The sequence below is a fragment of the Squalius cephalus genome, assembly GCF_949319135.1.
Source record: "Squalius cephalus genome assembly, chromosome: 10".
NCBI classification, from domain to species: Eukaryota; Metazoa; Chordata; class Actinopteri; order Cypriniformes; family Leuciscidae; genus Squalius; species Squalius cephalus.
The window spans coordinates 9,365,413-9,389,362 of NC_137131.1; the positions used below are offsets into that span (position 1 = coordinate 9,365,413).

Consider the following 23,950-nt stretch of genomic DNA (forward strand, 5'->3'; position numbering starts at 1 on the left):
AATGACCCGAAGCACACAGCCAGGATAACCAAGGAGTGGCTCTGTAAGAAGCATATCAAGGTTCTGGCGTGGCCTAGCCAGTCTCTAGACCTAAACCCAATAGAGAATCTTTGGAAGGAGCTCAAACTCCGTGTTTCTCAGCGACAGCCCAGAAACCTGACTGATCTAGAGAAGATCTGTGTGGAGGAGTGGGCCAAAATCCCTCCTGCAGTGTGTGCAAACCTGGTGAAAAACTACAGGAAACGTTTAACCTCTGTAATTGCAAACAAAGGCTACTGTACCAAATATTAACATTGATTTTCTCAGGTGTTCAAATACTTATTTGCAGCTGTATCATACAAATAAATAGTTAAAAAAAAATACATTGTGATTTCTGGATTATTTTTTTTAGATTATGTCTCTCACAGTGGACATGCACCTACGATGACAATTTCAGACCCCTCCATGATTTCTAAGTGAGAGAACTTGCAAAATAGCAGGGTGTTCAAATACTTATTTTCCTCACTGTGTATATATATATATATATATATATATATATATATATATTATGTATTCCTTTTTTATTTAAGTCAGTAAGATTTCAAATTAAACTCAAAAGTGACAGTAAAGATATTTATAGTTTTACAAAAAAAAGTGTATTTCAAATCAATGCTGTTTTTATCATGATTCTGTGACACTGAAGTTGAGTAATGGATGCAAAAATGTCAACTTTGCCATCACAGGAATAAATTCAAATACATTGAAATAGAAAACAGTTATTTTACATTGTAAAAATATTGCACAGTATTACTGTTTTTACAGTATTTCCAATCAAATTCAGCTTTGGTGAGGATTATAGACTTCAAATTTTTTTTAAATTGTTGGGGTTTGTAATGTATATATCCATATATTAATAAAGATGGATATATACAAATGGTGACTTACCAGAGAATTAAATATAAATCAAAGGAAAAAGGTCAGAATAGAGTGCTTGACTAGAGGGTTACAGTTTCATTCATTAATAAAACCTTTTTTTTTTCTTCTTTTTTTTAAATCCAACTTACCCTGCATAACTGTGGACAATAAATGTTACAAAAAACAATGCTAAAACATCTATGGAGATGACAAGGCAAGCTGTCACACTTATGACTCCAGTTAATATTTCTCAGTGTAGCTTTATTTCTAAATAAACTTAATTTCTGTATAAAATAGGCTCCTCAAGTCTTGACTACAAAAACGCTTTTGAATATTTACAGCGTTATTGTTTAGCAAAAATACAGTTCACGTAACACATTTTACTAATACCGGGGCATGTTATCACATGGGTTAAATAAAGTATTGCATTGTCTGCCATTAAATAGCCTATAGATAGCAAAATGTAAACAAAATGAAACAATAAAACCATAGGCTACTGTTTTCTGCTTTTCCCTCTGTGACAACATCATTATTATATACATCATTATATACACAGGGAACATCACTGTTGCATAATCGATTTGTCAAAAACATTCACCTCATCAAAGCCTTTGGTGCACATTTTCGTCAGTTTCATTGGCGTATGGTTTGTTGTGTAGGTCAGCAACCTCGTAGTACATACGCTGAAAAGTGCTGAAAAAAAAAGTACATGGCTGCAGATAACAGAGTAATGTGAATATGTGCTTTTATGTATTATAGATGAAGCGAGTTGATGCATTTTTCATACCCAGGCATGTTAATTGAGCTGCACAAGCAATACGAGGAAAGTGCTGGTCGTGTCGTAACTCATTAAACTCAAAGGTCAGCATAATGTCAGTATGAATTTTCAAATAAAGTTTTAAAGGGGTCATCTCATAGCAAAGTCATAGGGCCCTATCTTGCACCCAGCGCAATTGACTTTGTACACCGACGCATGTTTCATTCCTATTTTGCACCCGCGCAAATTGGGTGTGTTTCTCCATCCCCAATGTCACTTCTCTCTCTTTTACGGCCGTGACGAGAGCGTTGCTCTCCTCGGCTGTGAACCGCTACTGGCGCGCGCCTGGCTAATCCGCCGTTATAATAGCAATACGCCAAGGAAAAAGCGCGGCTGCTCTTAAAGGGAATGTGAGATGATGCTCTGATTGGTTTATTTCACGTTACGCCCAAACCACACCTATGAATAATGAAGCTACTTCAGACCAACCCCTTTTAGATTTGCGCCGGGCGCAAGAGTCATTTATCCCGCCGGGAAAATAGCAACAGCGCGAGACCCGCCCACAAAGTTACTTGCGCTTTGCGCTTTGACACTTGCGTTTCAGATCGTTAAAGGGTAAGTTCGGTATTTTACACTTAAAGCCCTGTTTACAGATCGTTTCTGATGAAATAGAACGGTTAAGATTAAAATTTGGACACATGCTGCTGTCCCGAGAATTTTAGGTTTCTTTCGCTTTCCCCAAAACCTCTAGAATGGGTGTATAGGTGCACTGGAACAATACTTCATAAAACGCATTAAACTTTCGTTTACAAAGACCTGAAACTCACCGAGTGGTCAGGGGTGTTCACTGATGTGCTCACACAAAAATCGCTGCAAAAGATGCTTTCCAACAGGTGTTTTACCATTCGTTGTAAAACTGTGGATCTATTTTTCCAAACGTCTCACACCCGTAGATTCTTCCGTTGAGAGCTTGAATAATAAACACTCCAGCCCAGTTGGTGGCGATAATGCACCTTTGCCAATTGCAAGCAAACTGCTGGCATTTCATTGAATACACAGAAGAAGCAGAAGAAGAAGCGGCGGAGTAATACCGTACCTCACACAGCACATTCAATACAAGTCAATGGAGTTGGACAAAAACTATACGATAAAACCTGTTGGAAAGCATCTTTTGCAGCGATTTTTGTGTGAGCATATCAGTGAACACCCCTGACCACTCGGTGAGTTTCACGTCTTTGTAAACGAAAGTTTAATGCGTTTTATGAAGGATTGTTCCAGTGCACCTATACACCCATTCTGGAGGTCTTGGGGAAAGCGAAATAAACCTAAAATTCTCGGGACAGCAGCATGTGTCCAAATTTTAATCTTAACCGTTCTATTTCATCAGAAACGATCTGTAAACAGGGCTTTAAGTGTAAAATACCGAACTTGTCCTTTAAAATAGGGCCCATAGTTTTTCATGACCATTTCCCATAAAATTCAAATTAAAAGTTCATTCACCAGCAGCCATCTTGGTAAGCTATTTTCTATGTAAGTAAAAAGTATACAGGTACATCTATGTGAATAAAAATAATAATAAAAAAATTATCACAAAAAATGTTTGTCAAGCTTTGATAACATCAATAAACTCATTTTGCTCCATTAGCTCAAGATTTGAAAACAGACTTTAGAAACTTCGTGTTTTTTTATAGCACTTCAAGCTCTTTTATCTCAAAGGATCAATGGAAATTTGATTTCACATGATATGAGCCCATTAGAACAATTTGGCGTAATAAGACCTGAAGTAGTCTATATCAAATAGCTGGAGGAAATTGGTAGATAATGGCCTGAAATTGTTGGTGAAATATTTATTTAGCCCAAACAATTTTTTCCCCTAATAATACCACTAAACAAATACCCACTATGGAGAGTTTACTTAATAAAAGCAGCAAAATAACATGTTCATTTTAAACTTCCGTTAATGCATACTTCATCATCCTTAGTGTTTTCAAGTAAAAAATGCCACCAAACCACATATAAGTATGAAATATAAGCAGAAAATCATATAGATGATTAAACAAGATTATGTTCATATTCATGTCAATTCTGTATTTCCAAATATCCAGGTTTAAATTATTTCTTTTCCAAAGACATGACAGTTAATTAAGAATACATGTCCTAAAACATACATGAGCTCTCTTTGTAACATCTTCCTCTGGTGTTACTCTCAGATGTTTAAGCTCCAACAACAAAACAAACTGCCAGATATCCAGCTTTACCTATATGGCATTTAAAACAAAATAGCAAACTTATATAATTTACAACCATTTGCAAGAAATATTTCTTTGCGAATATGCTAAAGTAAAATAATTTTCTTATTTTGTTTTGATAGTAAGTGGTGAAACATTAACAAAAGACCTCGCACTTTCTTTCATAGCAGAACATTCTGTCACTCTCAATGTGATCTGCAAAGATCAAAATGGCTTACCTTAGCATTCACTCCAATGCCGCATAGCCTTGGGTCTGCAAAATGCTTTTCATGCCATGGAAACCATTTTTTCAATTAATTCCCATCCACAGACATATTCAACCCAACAGCATTCATGTGAATACCAATCTGTACCTTTATGACCTCAGTGAGACTTTACATAATATCTCTAGATGTTTTGCGACAATGCAGAGAAGCAGTGGCAGAAAGATGGAAGAATGCAGTGCAGTTCTGTTTGCTGGAAACACACAGACTCAAGGCTAACATTCAAACTGAATACAGAAAATAAGATGTCAGGTAAAGAAGCATGAATGCACAAAATCGTGTCTTTTGAGTTAATGGTAGAGCTTGGATATAGTCAAGATACATACTGAAACAGAAAGGCATTAAAATCAACAACAAAATATAATAAAATAGAAATATAACCAATATACAGTATAACATACAGTGGTGGTCAAAATTGATGACACCCCTGATAAATATGATAAAAAAATGGCTGTAAAGAATAAATCTGCATTGTTTATCCTTTTGATCTTTCCTTCAAAAAATTCGCAAAAATCTAACCTTTCATTGACGTAAAAAAATTGAAATTGGGGGGTAAATCACATTATGAAATAAATGTTATTCTCCAAAACACGCTGGCCATAATTGTTGGCACCCCTAGAATTTTTTATGAGAAAAATATCTCTGAAGTATATTCCATTAATATTTACATTTTTAAGCACACCAGGGTGACTAGGAACATGAAATTGTCCAGCTATGACTTCTTGATTCACAGGAGTTTAAATATGAGGAAACACAAAGGCCAAATTCCCTTAATCATCCATCACAATGAGTAAAACCACAGAATATAGTTCTGATGTGCAGCAAAAGATTATTGAGCTTCACAAAATAGAAAGTGGCTGTAAGAAAATAGCTAAAGAATTGAAAATCCCCATTTTGACCATCAGGGCAATAATTAAGAAGTTATAATCAACTAAAGATGTTACGAATCTGCCTGGAAGAGGACGTGTGTCTATATTGTCTTAATGCACGGTGAGGAGGAAAGTTTGAGTGGCCAAAGACTCTTCAAGGATCACAGATGGAGAATTGTAGAGATTAGTTGAGTCTTGGGGGTCAGAAAGCCTAAAAAATTTTTTTTATCAAACAACCCTTACATCCCCACATGTTGTTTGGGAGGGTTTCAAGAAAAATCCTCCTCGCTCCTCCAAAAATAAACTCCAGCATATTCAGTTGTCAGACACGACTGGATCTTCAAAAGGGACCGGATTCTGTGGTCAGATGAAACAAACAAAAAAAGGGCTTTTTGGCAGCAAACCTAGCAGATGTATTTGGTGCAAACAGGGATGAAGAGTACCCCATGCCTACGGTTAAATATACTGCTGAATCTTATATGTTGTGGGCCTATTTATTTGCTGGAGGTCCTGGACATCTTGTTCAGATACATGGTATTATGGATTCTAGCAAATACAAACAGATAAAAAATCAAAACCTGACTGTCTCTGCTAGAAATCTTATAATGGGCTGTGGTTGGATCTTCCATCAGGACAACGGTCCAAAACAAACATCAAAATCAACACAAAAATGTGTTAGGGAGCACAAAATGAAGCTTCTGCCATGAGCGTCCCAGTTCCCTGACCTGATGAGTGGGGTGAACTGAAGAGAAGAAGCACCAACATGGATCTGGGAATCTGAAGGATCTGGAGAGATTCTGTATGGAGGAATGGTCACTGATCTCTTGTCAGGTGTTCTCCAAACTCATCAGGCAATATAGAAGAAAACTCAGATCTGTTATCTTGGCAAAAGGAGGTTGCAAAAAGCATTTAATAACAGGGTGCCAACAATTATGGCCAGCATGTTTTGGAGAAAAACATTTATTTTATAATGTGATTTACCCCCACTTTCAATTCTTTTACTTCAAATAAAGGTTAGATTTTTGTGAATTTTTTGAATGAAAGATCAAAAGGATAAACAATGCAGATTTATTTTTTACAGCCATTTTTTATCATATTTATCAGGGGTGCCATCAATTTTGACCACCACTGTATATATCGCACAAACTTTTTTTTAAATTTTGTCTCTTATGCTCAGCAAGCTTGTATTTATTTGATACACATATACATACACTACCCAGCTTTAAAAGAAATTCGCTATTTGGATTTAAATAGGCAAATGTTTAAGAATCTATGGTTGAATCATTATTGCAGTGATTATTATGTGTCTAGCATGTTATATGTTTGGCAACAGTTCTTCTAACCGGAAGACACATCATAGCCATATTCCAGGATGACAATGTCAAGATTCATCAGACTCAAATTGTGAAAGAATGGTTGGAGGGAGCATGAAGAATCATTTTCACACATGAGTTGGCACCTCTGAGTCCAGACCTTAAACTCATTGAAAGTGTTTGGGATGTGCTGGAGGAGGCTTTACAGAGTGCTGGACTCTTGCATTCTCAGATCTTGACCAAAAATGGATGCAAATAATGATGGAAATAAATATTGTGATGTTATTTCCATCAAGAGGTTCATCAATTTTATTGACAATGCAAGCGTTAGAAGAACTGTTGTCAAACATATAACATGCTAGAAACATAATAATCACTGCAATAATGATCAATCATAGACTCTTAAGCATTTGCCTATTTAAATCCAAACAGTGACTTTTTTATTTATTTTGTCCGGGCAGTGTATAACAGAAAACTATTCTTTAATAAAGATATTTTTTACAGTGGCTCTGTTGTCCCTTTTTTCGAATTTATGTGTGTAGCACATTTTGGCAAAGTACAAACACACACATACATGTACAGATAAGCTTCAAAGCTGCTGAGGAAGAACACAGTGTTCAATAGAAGACAGGTTCCTGCTGTGGCTCTGACATCTGAAACATCCTCACCATCCTGAGATTCCTAAAGACTCCAGCACTCCTCTGACAAAACACAAACAATACTCTGATCTCCAGGAGGATTGAAAACGAGACACAAATAAAGCACACCTGTAGAAAGACCGTTTAAACAGCTCACTGGTAAGGTTTTATGTATATTTTCATGGAATGTTCTACAAGATTGTGACTGATAACCTAATAAGTCAGTGTAGCACTCTCAAGGTGTACATGTGGTGTTCCTATTCATCCTACCTCAGATTTTTTCAGGTTTTGGACACAGGGTTTGAAAGACCAACAACACTTGAACAATCAATGGAGGAATCATGAACAGACAAGACAAGAGACACTAAACTTCAAAATAAAAGCACACCAATTAAGGAGACATGAAACCAGACTAAGAAAACATTTTTAACCCTTTTTTTTATTAGGTCTGATTGCTTAGAATAGCAGCAATAGCACACTTCTCTTAATAGGTATCATTCATGTTGCACAAACACTATGAGACACACCAATTTTTGGGTAGAAAAATTGGTAGTGCTTTTGCAAATATTGTTCATCTCAAATCACCCATACAAATCATTGCCAGACCCTCTCATCCCTCGCTTTCAGAGAAGACAAACCACATAAACTGGATTAATGCTTAAAGAAATGTCTACGTCTGAGGGATTCTGGAGAGCCTGAAGTTCATGTAGTTCTGTCATGTGTGACTGTTCCAGAATCCCTCCACTAACAAGCTTATTGAACAGAAGCAACCCAAATCATTCAGTTCCAGCCCTTCTCGCTCTCTCTCTCCCACACTTACTTTGCTCTGCTCAAACTCTGCTCGGTCTCTAACAAAGGCTGAGTGATGGAAACAATGAGAGTTAAATACACAGTGTGTCTTTAAAGTGAGTTGAGATGAAGGACAGTTGCTGGTAGCTATGCAATCAAATTGTTTCTGGGAAGTTACAGAGGTATATAGAGTTCTAGATGTAGCCTATGTTTCAGTACCTGCATCATGTAATTTTCCTGTTGAGGAATCTGAACTGTGCTTGAAATAATGTGTTTCAGTTTGTTGGAGCATGGAATGGCATTTGCAACCCATTTTACTTTGCAACATGATGACTTGATCTTATCCATAAGAGGTTGTTGGATCTTGAGAAATAGATGTTTCATAACAGAATTGAGCCAGACATGTAAGGAGGCTGAAAGTCAAGTTTACACTGTATCTAAATGGTAATGCATATTTTAATCTATTTTTATTCGCACCTATTGTTGCTATTATTTCATCTCAAAATTTCAGCTCTAAATTACATTAATTGCGAGACTTTTGAAAGCATTACTATAACAGCAGAAGCGTAACAAAATCACTGTATGGATTGCACCAGTCACTTATTATTTCATGTTGACATTAATTCTCACTTGTGAATATAGCTTTCCAATATATGATTTAAATGGATTTTAAAGAGATCAAGGCAAGACAGAAATGACTCAGCATTTCATGACACTGGCATTTAAGTGTTGCGTTTCTTCCCAATGTGGCAACTACATGACTCACTGCAGTACACTAGAGGACAAACCTCAACACAACATGATGCTAGCGATACTAAAGTTATGTGGAAAATAACCTACAGAAGGTCTATACTGACCTCCAGTGACGAGGAAGGTGAATCCCTCCAAGTATGTTCAAAATCCTAGAATAATATATTGTCAGAACATTGTCACAGCTATTGTAGGTCATTGAGCTATTACTTTACTAAAAGCAATGTAGCTTATTAGCATCATGGTTCATATTTTTCAATAGCATGCACAACCCCAGTGCAACCATTGTCGTTAAAGAGTAAAGTGCTAAACAATTTTCTTTATTTAAATTGAGTAATCAAGTTTTCCACCATTTTAATCGCTTACAGCTATACCCAGCTAACAAAAATATGATCTAAGAACATTTTGAAAATGTTTGCATTAAATTATGTAAACATTTCATGTCTGAATGCTCTCTTAACGTTCAAAACGTAGTTTAAAAAAAAAAATGTTTTAACATTTTTGTTGGTTTTGTGAATGTTAAGGGAACATTAAATTTGATCATTCTTCAAACATTATGGGATTTTTACTTTTGAATTTTGAACGGTGTATAAAAAATGCTTGTGTGCTAACGTTTTGAGATCATTATTAATGACCAGATAACTTAGAATAAACATTCTATTAACGTTACTGGAAAAAAATTGTTTATAGCTTTGAGAGATCCTTGTCAGAACATTAGCCAAAGTTCTGAGAACGTTTTTAGCTGGATATATTCTCGAGGAATGACAAAAGAATTTTGTACAACTTTTGTAAGATTATTAAAATCTGCATTTGCAATAACTATGCAAGAACCTTAAAATGTTGTTTAAAAAAAGTAGTAGAATGAAAAAAGTAGTAGAATGAAACTGACGGAATCATATTTCAAGTAATATCATTGCTCTTATAATTTTTACAGGCAGTGTGAACATAAAATGGCTTGTTGCTAGAATCTTCCGGATAGAACCGTGTTGCACTGTAAAGTATGAGCAATAACAGATGATTCAGTTGTTATCAGGGTAATAAACAATTTCATGTGCTTTAAAAAAAGTATAAAAATACTGACAATCAACATTTTGTAACACAACAAAAGACTTGCATTCATTTAAAAAGTGCACTTGCCCAGAAATAGTTAAAATCCCAAAGACAAGACACCAATTCGGCTGTGAAACTAGTTCACAGAAGCATGACCATTACAGAGGCACACAAAGAATGTGCATTGTTTTTGCCTGGACACACATTGGGATTCTCCAAATACAGCAGATCATCTTCAGTGCATGCTCTTTGGTTCTCAAACTTCACAGGACTATATGAGCCGTTGAATCCACAGGATGAAGGCAGCTCAGACTTCATTTGGGACTAGGGTCAGGTGGAAGAAGAGTGGTCCGAGTGCACGGGTGGGGCCGGGGAGAATGAGGAGTAGGGCCGGGGCTGGTCTAGATTCACATAGGTGATCTGGAGGTTGATGTAATGGTCCCCCTCTAGGTCGGAGTGGATCTCTTGAATAGCTTGTACGAGCGTAGGGAAACCTGGTCTCTTCTCAGGCTCAGGATGCCAGCACTGCATCAGGATGGACCACCTATAATACAAAAGTAAAATACACAATTATATATATATATATAGTACATAGTATATAGCAGAGCTTTCCAGTCCTATGTGCGCTTTTTTGGAATTGCACTCTCATGCTAATTTGCCCTGTTTAGTAAATCTGGCACATAGTATATAATCAATGAGAAGTCAGTTTTGATTCCACATGAAATTCCCCCTTTAAGATGAGCAGCAGGTAAATACACGTAAAATCATACATGGAATCAAAGCAGTATTGTGGCTGTGGCAGTCGACGGCCTTGCATCAGATATGATGTAATGTCATAAGGGTCCACATCAGGATATGGACTGGCCCCTCTTGTCATCATCTCCCACATCAACACTCCATAAGACCACTAGAGGGAATAAAATGCATACATTTGTATGTATGTTATATAAAGAATGTAGCGTCATACCTGCTGAAATTGAAATCCCTCTATTTGACACATTTACATAAACATTATTATTTTTTTACCTCTATTAATCATGCGGTTTAATCTTTGGTATAAAGATTTTTCATGTTTAAACTTACCACATCTGATTTAGTGGTGAATTTCTGTGTCTGCAGACTTTCTAAAGCCATCCATTTGACTGGCAGCTTTGCTTTCTTGCTGTCCTGGATGCTGTAGTATTCCTTATCATAGACATCTCGTGCCATGCCAAAGTCAGCCACCTTCACTGTAAAGGACTCATCCAGCCTAGGAAAAGCAGTTCCATTATATTCCATAGAAATGTATTTGTCCATACTCATTGTACTTTGGTAAGACAACAAAAAAAGGCTGTTGATTACAGTTTGGAATATACATAATCTACTATACACATTATGATAATTAAGGTTGCCTGTTACTTACATGCAGTTGCGTGCAGCAAGGTCTCTGTGCACAAATTTCTTGTTTGCAAGATACTCCATTCCTTTGGCAACTTGAAGACCGAAGCCAACCAGGTCCTTCACTGTGGGATTCTGAACATGAAAGATATGTTTTTATGAGGCATTATTCAGTGTAACATTTTAGTAAGATGACCTGATTTAAAAAATATTAAAATGTTTCTGGATAAACATCCTTGTTGGTTCTGGAGCAACATTGCTATCGACAAATCATATTTTAGGGTTAAAGTTAGGCTTAAGATGGGGTTAGGGATGAGCTGGGTTTGAGTCATCAACCTATCAATTATGATGATTAAAGTAAGGGCTAAGATACAGTATGTTGTTTTTTGACACTGATTTGTAGTATAAAATTAATGTGCTTACCCTCTGTGTAGAGCGGATGAAATGCCGGAGGTCTCCATGTTTCATGTATGGCAGGACCACCAGGGGAAGTCCATCACTGGGAAGCACAATGCCCAGGAGAGACAGGACATGGGGGTGGTGGAAGGCCTTCATAAAGATTCCTTCTCTTAAAAACTGCTCCACCTCCTCCAGATCGGTGATCCCTTTAAAGAAAGAATAAGACGATATTTACGATTGTACGATTCATAATAGCTAGACATGTTAATGTTGTAATGTAAACTGTAATGTAAAATACTATAATATCACTGTTTGTCTTTTGAAAAATTAATATATGTCTTTTCATAAGCTTTAAACCTAGGCATGCATAATTTATTTGTTCAACACTGGTTATCAGTGTCACGATCACTACAATTCCCATCATCCTCCCTGGCCCTCACCTGCATGCTCTTCCTCTGTTCATTGTCAACTGTATCTTGTTAGTTTCCATGGTCACTGTCATTGAGTTAATATGCCCCAGCTGTATCTTGTTTCCCTGATCTGTTATTTGTGTATTTGAGCCCTCTATTTCTCCCTGTTCCTTCTCTTGTATCTTTTACTTTAAGCTGATGTGTGGTTATGTTTCCTGGTATCATTTCTGAATTAAAGTCTACTATTCGTTGTGCGTTTGATCTCAACCACCTCACCCGTGACAATCAGCTGATATTAAAGATTTTTGAATTTATTGATATTGGTCAATGTGAGCTATATAATGGTTGATAATGATAACTAACACTCACTTAAAGTTACTCTTTATTAAAATAAATACTCTTTATTTAAACTAATGTTTTGATAACAATGTTAAATGTAATCTTTAGAAGAAAAAAAATCTGTATATTATAATGTTGTGATGCCTGAATTCACTTTTAAAATTATAGATTATTTTTTACATTTTTTAGATTATTCAGTAGTTGGCCTTAACATTAAAAATAACTCGAATTATTTTTTTCAGCCACAATTTTAATATTGGTGCACCTTTATTTAAAAGTGTTAATTTACTTACTATTGAGTGACTTGACCGCACAGTGAATCTCTTTGTCATCACTGTCAATAAGATATCCATGATACACCGTTCCAAAATGACCTGAGAAAGATTTGGGATGAGAATGTACTATTAAATGAAGGAAAAATGGAAAATAATGTACCAAAATCAGATGGATTGCTATTGCCCTGAGAAATGTACCTTTGCCAATAATTTGGTCATACTGGATTTTGACCTTCTTGGGTGGGATCAAAACGTTCTTCACCTCCTCCAACAGATCTGGCCGCAGAGAAGACATAGAGATCATCTGAGATGGCATCAAAGGAGCTGCTGCAGAGTCCATCGTAAGACTGGATAACGTTGTGCTCAAGGCTTGGAATGGAGAAACTCCCAGACCTACAGGACACAATTTATTTTCACTGAAGAATGGATGCTATTTATAAATGTCGTCTCATTGTTTTCACAGGTTGTCTCACCTCTTCTGTAGTCACCATCAGGTGATCTGTCATAATTCTCCACCGCCGCACGAGATGAAAGCATGGATAGTCGAACATGACCAAGTGCAGCTGCCAACCAAACAGTTTTATTTTTTACATTCATATTCACCAAATTTGACATTTATTTTTCATACAGTAAAGGGCCCCTCATCCTGTTCTTGGTACCAAAAAGTTATTGAGGGCACTTACCTTTCTTTCTCTTGCGTTTCTGTGCCATGACTACGTAGGCCAGAGCTGCCCCCACAGCAACTGCAGCTATGATGCCCAGAACCATGCCCAAAATAAAATTATTCTTTGTAGTAACTACCATACCAATGTCATATTCTTTTCCATTCACAAACAACTGAGAAAAACAAAGTGGAAGAGAAGAGCATCATGAATAAAAAACAGAGCCAGCTTAAACATATCAAAGCTGAATTCAATATGTCACAGACTCTGACCTTGACTGGCGCCCCCTGGCTAGGGATTTCCATATTTTTGGGAATCCAGCAGGTGATCTCATTGTCCAGAACTGTGGCCTTGCAATCCACTCCATTAATTGTCATGATGATTTCCATGCAACCGGACACCAGTGTCAGTTTTTTGTGCTGGAATGAAAACAAGCATTTGATTAGATTATAATACATAAAAATGTAAAGAATAATAGTTCAGTTGATATTACAAATGCAAATTATGACTTAAAACCAGCATTCATTTTTACAGTTTTTAGCCATAATTTTAATTTAATAAATCATTTATTGTGTTGATTTACATGTCATGTCAGTCAATTTGAGTTATTTTGGCCAAAAAAAATATGAAGAGAATTTTTAAATATTACAAAATACATTTTAAAATACACTAAAATAGAAAACAGTTATTTTAAATGGGAATAATATTTCACAATATTACAGTTTTTACTGTATTTCTGAACAAATAAATGAAGATCTGGTTCAAAAACTAAAAAAATATATTATTATTAATAAAAAAAAAGATAAAATGTGTATAAATTACTTTATATTTAAATATAAAAAAATATATATTTTTAATATCAACATTTAACAAAAACGTGAAAACTTGGCCTGGTCAGATCCTATACTTTATAGTTAAAGGTCTGGCTATGTGAGACTATATAACCCCATATTTAATACATGCAACCATCTAGACGCACATGCAATGAGACTTTTTCCTGCCCTGGCATGAGCTTAAGCACATCTTTTTCAAACGGGATGGGTTCCCCATTAGCATGGCAGGTAAAAGTCTGAGACAGGAGTTCCTTGGCTCCATCAAAATCTACAGACAGAATTCCTGATGACTCCTCACATTCTGGGATTGTACATTCCATCTGGGTGGAATTGCTTTGACCAACACACACCTAAGGAGATACATTATCCAATAAGTAGCAACATATTCACTATTATCAAACATGGCTCTTCAAATTACAAATGAGTCCTACAGTTTGCACTGGTCTTGTGTTGTTGACTCTGTAGTTAATGACGGCCTGGGAAACAGAGTCCAGATTCTGCCCAGTGATGGTTATTTTGGATCCTCTTCATTGTAGCAACACCCCAAAAAATACATGACAAACAATTTAATGGCCTTTCACATCATTTACTGTTAAAGACCCCATTAAATGGTTAACAAAAGAAAAATGGAATGTTTTGACTCACCTTCTAAAACCACAGTTGGGCTTCACACCCGTCACCACAGGATTCTCCATGTACCTAAATGTTTTTGAGGCTGAAATAGTTGTTTCATCAATTACAACCTTCACATCTACTTCTGAAGTCTCCTCAACACTTTCAGACCTGCAAATGATAGACGTTCCATTGCTGGAGATGCTGTGGAGAAATAACAGGAGGAAAATCCTCAGAAAGCAGTAGTTAAAAATGTAGTACTCACATCCCTATTGTATTTCTAAACCATGACTTATAACTGTTAAACAGTGAATTTCATAACCTGGCACAATAACCTTTCAACAGGGCAAATTCTGTCTCCAAGGCTGACCATTCTGCTTCCACCAGCATCCAGATGTTTTCCTGACAGGGTGACCAGGGTTCCTCCAATCTTAGGTCCAAAGTTTGGATTGATATCTGTGATTTCTGGGGTCTGATGGAAGATATTAGGTATGACAGAGTTTTATCAATCTAAAACAGCAAAATCATACATAATTACTTAACATAATCAAGTGGAATAATTAAAGATTGAGAATGTTTTGGTCATTACCACAAAACGGAAGTCTTGTATGCTAGCCTTCCCAAAGATGAAGTATCCACTTTCCACTCTTTTTTCATTCACTTCCATTGTTATATCAACACTTTGCTCCAGGCCTGACACTTCACCATCAAGCCTACACACCAGCCTGAGAGATGAATGAAAAATAACATTCATCAATAGATTTCACTATCTGAAATGAAGCTGAAATAAAATAACATAAATAATAGATGAAAAAAAAACTACTAACTGAATAAAAATGTTTAAGTTGAGGTACTAAAATTAAAACTGAAATAAAAGTAAAGATAAATATGTTGTAAAACAAACTAATAAAAATGACACGTATCACAAAATATCTAAAACGTAAACCAGAAATAAATTTAAATTAAATTAATTAATTAATTGAAAACTGAAAATATAACCATAAAAGCTATTATATAAATTATATTAAATATTATAATGGTAAATAAAGCTAAAATACAATTGATAAAACACATATGTATGTATGTGTGTTAAAAAAAAAAAAATATATATATATATGTAGTCCATGTTTAATAGTGTCGGGGTCATCAATATGAGTAACATCAAAGGTTATCTGTATCCAAGAAAAGGTTGTCTGTACTGCACTGATTTTTGTTCTGTGTATCAATTTCCCTGAATTTCACTGCTTCTGTATGTGATCTGTAACATTTGTGCATTTTATGAAATGCTCACCGGTATCTGGTCTGTAATAAGTTGTAATTGATACTTATTTAAAGCTTGTGCTTGCAAAGTACTCCTGCCCAGCGCCCACAAAAGAACCCGGTTGAGCAGTAAATGTTTTATCTGTTCCTAAATGTTATACACACGTTAGTTTGACCTGAGTATTGGCTATTAAAAAAAAAAAAAAAAAGGATATGCTTTGATACACCCCTGCCACAGCTTCATGTTTCAGTAGAAAGAAAAAAAAAACTGTATTTGTCAAACCTTTTTGTGGGGAAACTAAAATATGTGTGTTACTTACTGGGAGCTACTGCTTTTCTCTGGTATAACAGTGCAGTTGTTATTTCCCACTTTAACCTGGTGAGAGGATTGAGTGATAGCAGGTCGGGAAGCTGATTGGAAGTTCCAGCCGCAGAGAGTAAGGTCACTCTTACCATTTATGGGCACTGTACTGGGGAAAAACTGAAAAGCAACAGTGCACAAAAATCAAGTTTTAGGGTTGTGCATAAAGCTCATTATAGTCACTATGTGACAATAGTACAAAAGGACTGAAATATGTTATTTGGATCAGCCCCGAACTTAATGTAAAACATGACTGTACAACATGTCTACTTAGTTTTTAATCATAAAAAAAACAATATCAGTCAAAAGTCTGGACACAGACTGAATTTGCCTTTCATGAATTTATTCTCACCAAGGCAGCATTTATTTGATTAAAAATACAGTAAAAACGGTAACATTGTGACATTTTGTAACAATTTAAAATAATGTACTCTACTTCCTGTGATGGCAAAGCTTAATTTTCAGAAGTCATTACCCCAGTCTTCAATGTCAAATGATCCTTCAGAAATCTGATTTGTCAATGTTGTAAATGGTTGTGCTGCTTAACATTTTTGTGAAAACTGTGAATAATTTTTTTTTGGATTCTTTGATGAATAGAACATTCAAAAGTAGAAATGAAATTCAACCTTGTACAGAACAGTTAAAAAAATTTTTTTTTTTAATTCGTTTTCATTTCAATTCTTTGGAGAGCAAAGGAGCAGCCTACAAATGCCCAGCATACATATTAGCAATTTACTGTACAAGATAGATTTTTTTTTTTTTTTTTACATTTTACATTATTGTATAATTTTCATACTTCCATTTGTGTTATTTCAGGTTTGATGACTTTACTATTCTAAAATGTTGTATATAGTACAAAACTAAGGTTCCTTTTCACTCGAATGACTACACAACTAAAGCTGGCATTCCATCCGGTGTGAGACAAGGGTGAGAGTCCAACAAGAACTGTGGTTGTTAACACACCCCTGCCCTGATATGACTACAATGATATTATCAGTGCACACTCACTTTATATGATGACGAATGCAAACTTAAAAGACAGTTTATTGTGAGTTTACATTTACTGGCAAATTATTGTCATTCTCCACTGGCAATGTGTTACCTGGGTGATAACAGGAGGGCAGGAAATGCTGCTCCACTGATCTTCACACTTTTGGGAACAGACTCCACCACACCAGCTACATCTCATAAACTTGGGCGCCGCTAAACAGACTGAACAGTTGAGGAAATGGGCACAGCCTGGACCTCTGGGAGACACATCTATCAGCTGTACATAGGGTGAAGAGAGACAGATTTGACATTGGATGGATGTAAACAGAAAAATGCAGATGAAAACTATGAGTCACTTTCAGTGCACTGGTATATTTTAAACATTAAACCTTCGGTTCTCTGCTGACGGCTGTTAAGCTTTTGAACTGTACAGAATAAACATGCATACCTTGTTTCCAACAACAAAGAGCAGAGACTCGGAAGAACGAATGGCAGCCATTCGTGAAACTCTCTGCATGTCTTCCACAAGAGAGTAGTTGGCAAATACTACAGGGACTGATCTGCTCAGAATGACCTGAAAAGTAAACTATTTTTTAATGTTTTTTATATGTACACATTTAACAGAATGATACTTAGTCACAGCTACACAAATATGAAACATGCATAACATTTGTCCATATAAGGGAAAAATTCATTCATAGTAACCATCCAGTATATGGAGCCAACAAAAGCCTGGCCTATGATCAGATTGGCCACTGATTAGAGGGAAAGATATGAACTTTAAACTTTTTAACAACTGTTAAGGAGAGGATTCAGAGGGGGGCAGAGCTTGTTGCAAATATTTATGGTGGCTGAGATGAAAGATTAGAGTTTGAAACCCACCTACAAAGGCTTTAAAACACATATGTTAGCTCCATATTAAAATTTAAGTAAATTTCGGTAAGATGCAAAACATTTTTCACAGTATTCGAAAAGGAATCTGTTTCTACCAAAAAATTTGTGATGCACTATTAACCTGCAAGAGCCTTCCATGATCCGTGCCGATGTGTGCCACAGTCTTGGTCTCAATGGTGGTGACCAGAATAGAAGTGAAGAGAACATTGTTCATCTTTCCATTGAAGAAGTCCACTCTGTAGAAAGGCTTTGCCACCATGGTGGGGAGAGCTTTGCAAGTCAAATCGTCTGTATTCTAGACAAAATAGAACAAAATGAATAAATATATTTTGTGACTGATTTTTTTTTTTCATGTAACATTGCTTAGCAAAAAAATCAGTAAAAAAAAAATAGAGAGTACACAGAAAATGTCAATTTAACTAAATTAAAACTGCAAAATCTACAATTACAAGAACATACACTCCATCCCCCAGGTTCAAAGATAAGGCTTAAGCCTAGTCCCAGACTAAAATGCATGTTTGAGCTGTTTTAACTGAAAGCAACGTGCACTGAGATATCTTAATATCTCATTGTGCTTGCATTGTGCTTGAGATATCTTGTTTCAAGACGCACACGTGTAATGTTTTTTTTTCTAAGGCACGTTTATGAAAGCTACTTACAGGTCCAAATTGAACTAAGGCCAAATCCTGGCTTAATCTAAGCCCTGTCTGTGAAATCAGGCCTATATGTGAAGCTCAATGTATTGTTAGAATAAACAGCTATATTTTAATTTCATTGACACTTCCATCAAATCAACATTTTTACTTATTTTCCATTTCCTGTGCCATTTTTATTATGATTTGCTTTACTGACTTCAAAAAGGGGGGCATTGTGACAGCAAAAAATGCATCCACAGCAACAGCAACCAGTGAAAAGGAAGCAGAAGCACTTGTAAACGGAAGGCTCCAGATGCCATCTGGCAGTAATAAATGATTTCCTGCCCATAAAGCTTGAACCCTTGTACCAAATTAGGATTTTGTGGAATATGTGCAGTCTGTCAATAGTAACACTCTGTCCAGTCAGGATTTAATTTGCATTGCTGAAGAAATGAACGAATTTAGGTACAGATGTTGTCATTTATACATTGCTGGGTAGTAACTACATGTAATCTGGATTAAGTAATTCGATTTTATAAATGTAGTACTTGTAATTAGATTATATTACATTTTAAAACTCATAATCATCATATTACAGTTACTTTTTTATGGATTAGGCTACATGATTACATATCATTCACATTAATCATTATCTTTTCATCAACTCATATATATTTACAGACTTTCTTGCTCCCATGGAACATAAAAGGAGGAATATTTTCCATGCTTTAAAAAAGGATGTAAAAACTTCTTGGTATCATTAAAGAGGTCCATTCAACACATGCAAGATATTACAATTCTTCTGAAGTAATATACAATTCTTCTGAAGTAATATGATAGCTGAGAGATTTTCTTTGAGAAGGTGTATAAATAAATGATCATTATCATAATTCATAATAACTTAGTATGTATGTAATGAACGTATCTAATAAATCATTTGTTACATCCACTATAACTAATGAATGGATTTAAATCTTCTGTAAAATATCATTGAATTGCATGAAATGAAAAACAAAAACAATGTATGTGAGATGTACAGGATGGAATATCCAGAAATTACTTACAATGGATGGGCACAAAATGCGCAATTTTAGAAAAACTATAACTACAGGACAGCATTATAAATATTGTTTTATTTCAGGCAATCCCCTTGTTATCTGTGTTTCTGTTGGTTAAAAACAAAATGTTGACGTCACTACTGAATGTCCTACCAGCCCACTACATACTTTCTTTGATTTATCAGCTCTGGCTCAACGCCTCGTTTGAGATCCTGAGGGAAATTCAGCACAAAACATTTGCCACAGAAAGTTCAATCCACTAGTAACGTATTGAGTAACGTATTAGTTCATGTATGAGCATGTTGCGGCTGGTATTTACAAAACAGAAAGTGACTTCATTGATTCAACAGACTTTTAATCCACACGCGATGAGAGTGTCTGATAAAGTCTGATTGTCACTGAGATCCCTGAGCAAGTGCAGCTCCACATCTGAGTTTAAACTACAATCAAATATTTGTGTGAGTCATTTCCTGAAAGTGGCCTTACTAACCATCAAATATGTTATGGTCCTCTCCTTTTAAGGTACAGGTTGTGTAATATAAACTAGACCAATTACATAAACCCTTTGACTAAACACAAGATGGGGACAAGTCTTGAGGTACAGGTAAAGCATAAAATGGCAGTAGACAAATTAAAATGACTCATTCATCTTTTTTTAGAAAGGCAAAGTAAACATTCATAATTATTGACAAATTAATGGTATGGTGATCCGAACGGTTGCTAAGGCATTACTAGATGGTTGCTAGGGTGTTATGAAGGTTGCTAGGGCATTGTGAGGCAATTGCTATGATGTTTTGGGCCTTGCCAGCCGGTTACATTGCTAAGCGAATACTAGAGTGTTCGGGAGGTTGCAAGGGCATTGCTAAGGTAATCTGGGTGGTTGCTATTGCATTGCTAGGTGGTTGTTAGGGTGTTCTGGGGATTTTTGTAGCATCGTTAGGATGTTTTGCGTGGTTGATATTGTGTTTCTGTATGGTTGCTAGGGCATACCTAAGTGGTGATCTGGGTGGTTGCTTGGGTGATGCTAAATTATTGTAAAGCAATTGCTAGTGGTTGCTAGGGCATCGAAGCAATTCTAGGGCATCGAAGCAACCTGGGGTTGCCAGGGCACTGCTAAGGTAATCTGGGTGGTTGCTATGGCATTGATATGGTGTTCTGAGGGTTGCTAGGCCATTGCAGGATGGTTGCTTGGGCATTGCAAGGCAATTGGTGTGGAGTTTGGGGGGTTGTTGGTGCAAGGGCATTGATGGGCAGTTTCTAGGGTGATCTGGGTGGTCGCTAGAGTATTGCTAGGGTGTTGTAAGGCATCTGCTAAGTAGTTCTGGGTAGTTGCAAGGACCATTGACATCCATAGTAGGAAAAAAATACCATGTAAGTCAATGGCTACCGTCAACTGTCTGGTTACCAACATTCTTCAAAATACCTTCTTTTGTAGCTTAATGTGAATTGTCAAGAAGCTGCACTGAGAATACAAACTTACCTCATGTGGGCACATTTCACAGGACTGTAAATGGCACAATCCCCGTGAGAGTTGCTCCGTCCCATTTGAACAGCAGGACTCTTCTCCCATTTCTATGGCTCTGTTCACGTCGTCTATTGGAAATGCACACAAGGCAGACTGGCTGATAGGATTCCCCTTTTGATCTGATACAGCAAACACCCCATACAGAATTGGGCTTTCCATCTTCACCCCTATGTCATCAGCCAGCTCCTTGCCTGCTGTACTGAAGTGAGCAGCTTGAACAGAGTTGTACACAACATCCCTAAAGCTCCTTCTCCGGCGCTTGGGCTCAAAGCGGCATTCCAGAATGATCTCCCTGTACATCCAAACCTCGCTGTCCCTGATCGGCAGCCGACCAAGATGGGTCTGCAACTTGGCGTTTGATTTCATTGGGCTCTCCCATTGTACAGATAGGAAATAAACATATTCTTCCGTGGAGAACGTATAGATGTAGTCAATGGTAAATGTATCCTGGAATTTGGGAAGAACCGTTAGACCCTTCACTTCGCTGTCAAAACCAGTTTCTGTGTTAAGTAGGCGGCGAATGGAAAGAGAGCGCTTGCCAAAAGTCCCGGCAACGGTGGTATTGATGGTAGCTGCTGTAAAGAAGTAAGATGAAAAACCATCTGTGACTGCACTGACCTTTGTTCCCAGAGGACTAGCAACACAGTCAGGACAATCCGAGCGCGAGTTGGCTTTTTTATCGAAAAAACATGTAAGGTTAGAAGGTTTTTGGCCTGCAGTAAGATCAATGATGTTACAGACTCCATACTGGGTGCTCCCACAGATGTACAGGATTTCAAGATAGTCCTGAGGCTCTAAAACAAGAACTTGGTTATCTGTGTCCAGTGAAGTTCCTGGTTCACTCTCAACATCACAGTGACAGGTCTGACAGTCTGGACTGCCAACTGGGCCAGTTCTTAATTCCCATAGTTTAGTGAGATTTTTGTCCAAGGCTTCAACAACATTTTGAGAGGCTACATAAACTTCATCAAAATATTCCTTAACAACTATGTTCTGTATGGATTTTGTAGTTTGGAAAAAAGAGACAGGGTAGGCAACAGAGAAGTTTGTGTTCATTTGCGGGATCGCAGGACATGTTTTTAGGGCACAGGTCAAATGTATCTGCAACCAGACACACTTTAACAAGGTCCTGGGGCTGATGAACATCTCCACAGTCCTATGTAGCCTGAGGTGAAGGGATGTCACTGCTGTTACTAACACATGATGAAGACAACCAGGACCTTTGAATTCAAAAATGACAAAAATAGATGGAAGTGAGATTAACAATCACTGTAAAATGTTTTCTCCCCATTATGTCAGAACAACATCTATTCCATCCATTTACATTATTTTGACAGTAACTTAAGACTGCTGAATGCAGCTCTCACGAAACTGATCAACATATTCAGTTGATCTGCATTTTGATTATATTGTATTGTATTGCAAAGTTCTCCTTTACTCTATTATGCATGTATGTATTAGTGCTTATTACGCTAATCTTGCTTGTTTCATTGTACATTTAATAAATAAACTTTGATTTGAGGTCTTGAAATTAAAGTGAGATGAATTTGACCACATTTTACTTTTAAAATGAATTAATCCTGTGCCTTGAATGAATAACTTGAATTCATAATTCATTAAATGAATTAAAAACAATTATTATTAGTTAATTTTTCTTTTCTTTTCTTTTTTTTCTACATTTACATGTATGCATTAGGCAGCAAAAATCCAAATGCTTGTTGCATTCAAGGTTAACATTTTATCGGTTGCACACCATCTTTCCATAGTTAAATTGTGGTCACGTGGTATAAGGAACCAGCGTTGTCAATAAATAAATAATACAGCTTGAAGGCGTTCTCATATTTGGTATTTTGGCGGAAACTGTTACTATGGTAATATTGCAAGTGAACTTGCCTATGAAGTAGACGAAAAATGGCTGTATAATTACGCAATATATAGCTTTAAGAGAAAGATTTTCTCTGTAATGTAGGCTATTGGAACGTGCGTGAACTCCCTGTAACCGAATTTCTTGCCGAGTAAAAATAATGAATATGCAACTTTACGCGCACTTTTAACAGTAGATAAACAAACATGTCAAAGCGTAACCAGCTTTGATTTTCGTTTTTAGTCACTGAGCTGTCTAAATATTTAGGCTGAGGAATATTAACTAAAATGTGGCGTGTGGCGCGGGAATGTTACAAAAAGTCTAAGCGCTGACAAAATATGATACAAATGTAGCCTATTATTGATTGTAAAAAAGTGTGTGAATTTACCTGAAGCTCACCTGTGGCCTTTTACCTCTTTCTCTGAAGTCCAATGAAGAGTGAACGTGCGCTCTCAAACGTCAAACTCCATAACAAAAACTCCACAGAATATGACAACAGTGATTGTACTTGATAAGTTGAACCTACCTGAAGAAGAAGAAAAAAACTCACAAGATTAACTGCTCTTCGACGGGACAGTTTCGACTTAGACAGAGAATACGGTCAGTCCCACAGAACACGCCTGAACACCTCATAAGGAAGTGATGTTGCGCAATTCCTCCTCAACCTAAATATCTCCCCAGGGATTGAAATCAAAATTAAGACTTGCACACCCCTTTCCTTGTCTAAACAGCATTTAAGCGAATTTAACATCTAGATGACGACTATAAGATCTGGATTTCCTTGGCTAGTAAGAGCAATAACATTTTTGAAGGAATGCAGGGAATTTAGTTCCCATGCAGGCTATAGGCTATTCTGGGGTGAGGGGGGAAACTGGTACGTCAGC

At 36.6% G+C, this 23,950-nt stretch overlaps 1 protein-coding gene across 4 annotated transcripts; it reads right to left on the bottom strand.

The window, feature by feature from the left end:
• Nucleotides 1–8,809: 8,809 nt before the first annotated feature.
• On the bottom strand, nt 8,810–23,697 carry mst1ra (macrophage stimulating 1 receptor a). Of its 4 annotated transcripts, none has more exons than XM_079884364.1 (21): nt 23,593–23,697; nt 21,158–22,422; nt 18,106–18,279; nt 17,539–17,664; nt 17,203–17,367; nt 16,060–16,220; nt 15,069–15,204; nt 14,815–14,951; nt 14,513–14,683; nt 14,299–14,392; nt 14,014–14,217; nt 13,307–13,453; nt 13,056–13,209; nt 12,846–12,935; nt 12,571–12,765; nt 12,391–12,471; nt 11,373–11,554; nt 10,975–11,084; nt 10,656–10,821; nt 10,343–10,479; nt 8,810–10,116 (listed from the first exon to the last, which is right to left on the bottom strand). In XM_079884364.1, exons 2-21 carry the CDS (start codon nt 22,346–22,348, stop codon nt 9,903–9,905), a joined length of 4,035 nt encoding a protein of 1,344 aa, XP_079740490.1. In that variant the 5' UTR covers nt 22,349–22,422; nt 23,593–23,697; the 3' UTR covers nt 8,810–9,902. The 4 variants fall into 4 exon arrangements, with proteins under 4 accessions (XP_079740490.1, XP_079740493.1, XP_079740491.1 ...); XM_079884367.1 differs by having other exon boundaries at nt 23,466–23,695; XM_079884365.1 differs by lacking the exon at nt 23,593–23,697 and adding an exon at nt 23,480–23,579.
• Nucleotides 23,698–23,950: the final 253 nt, after the last annotated feature.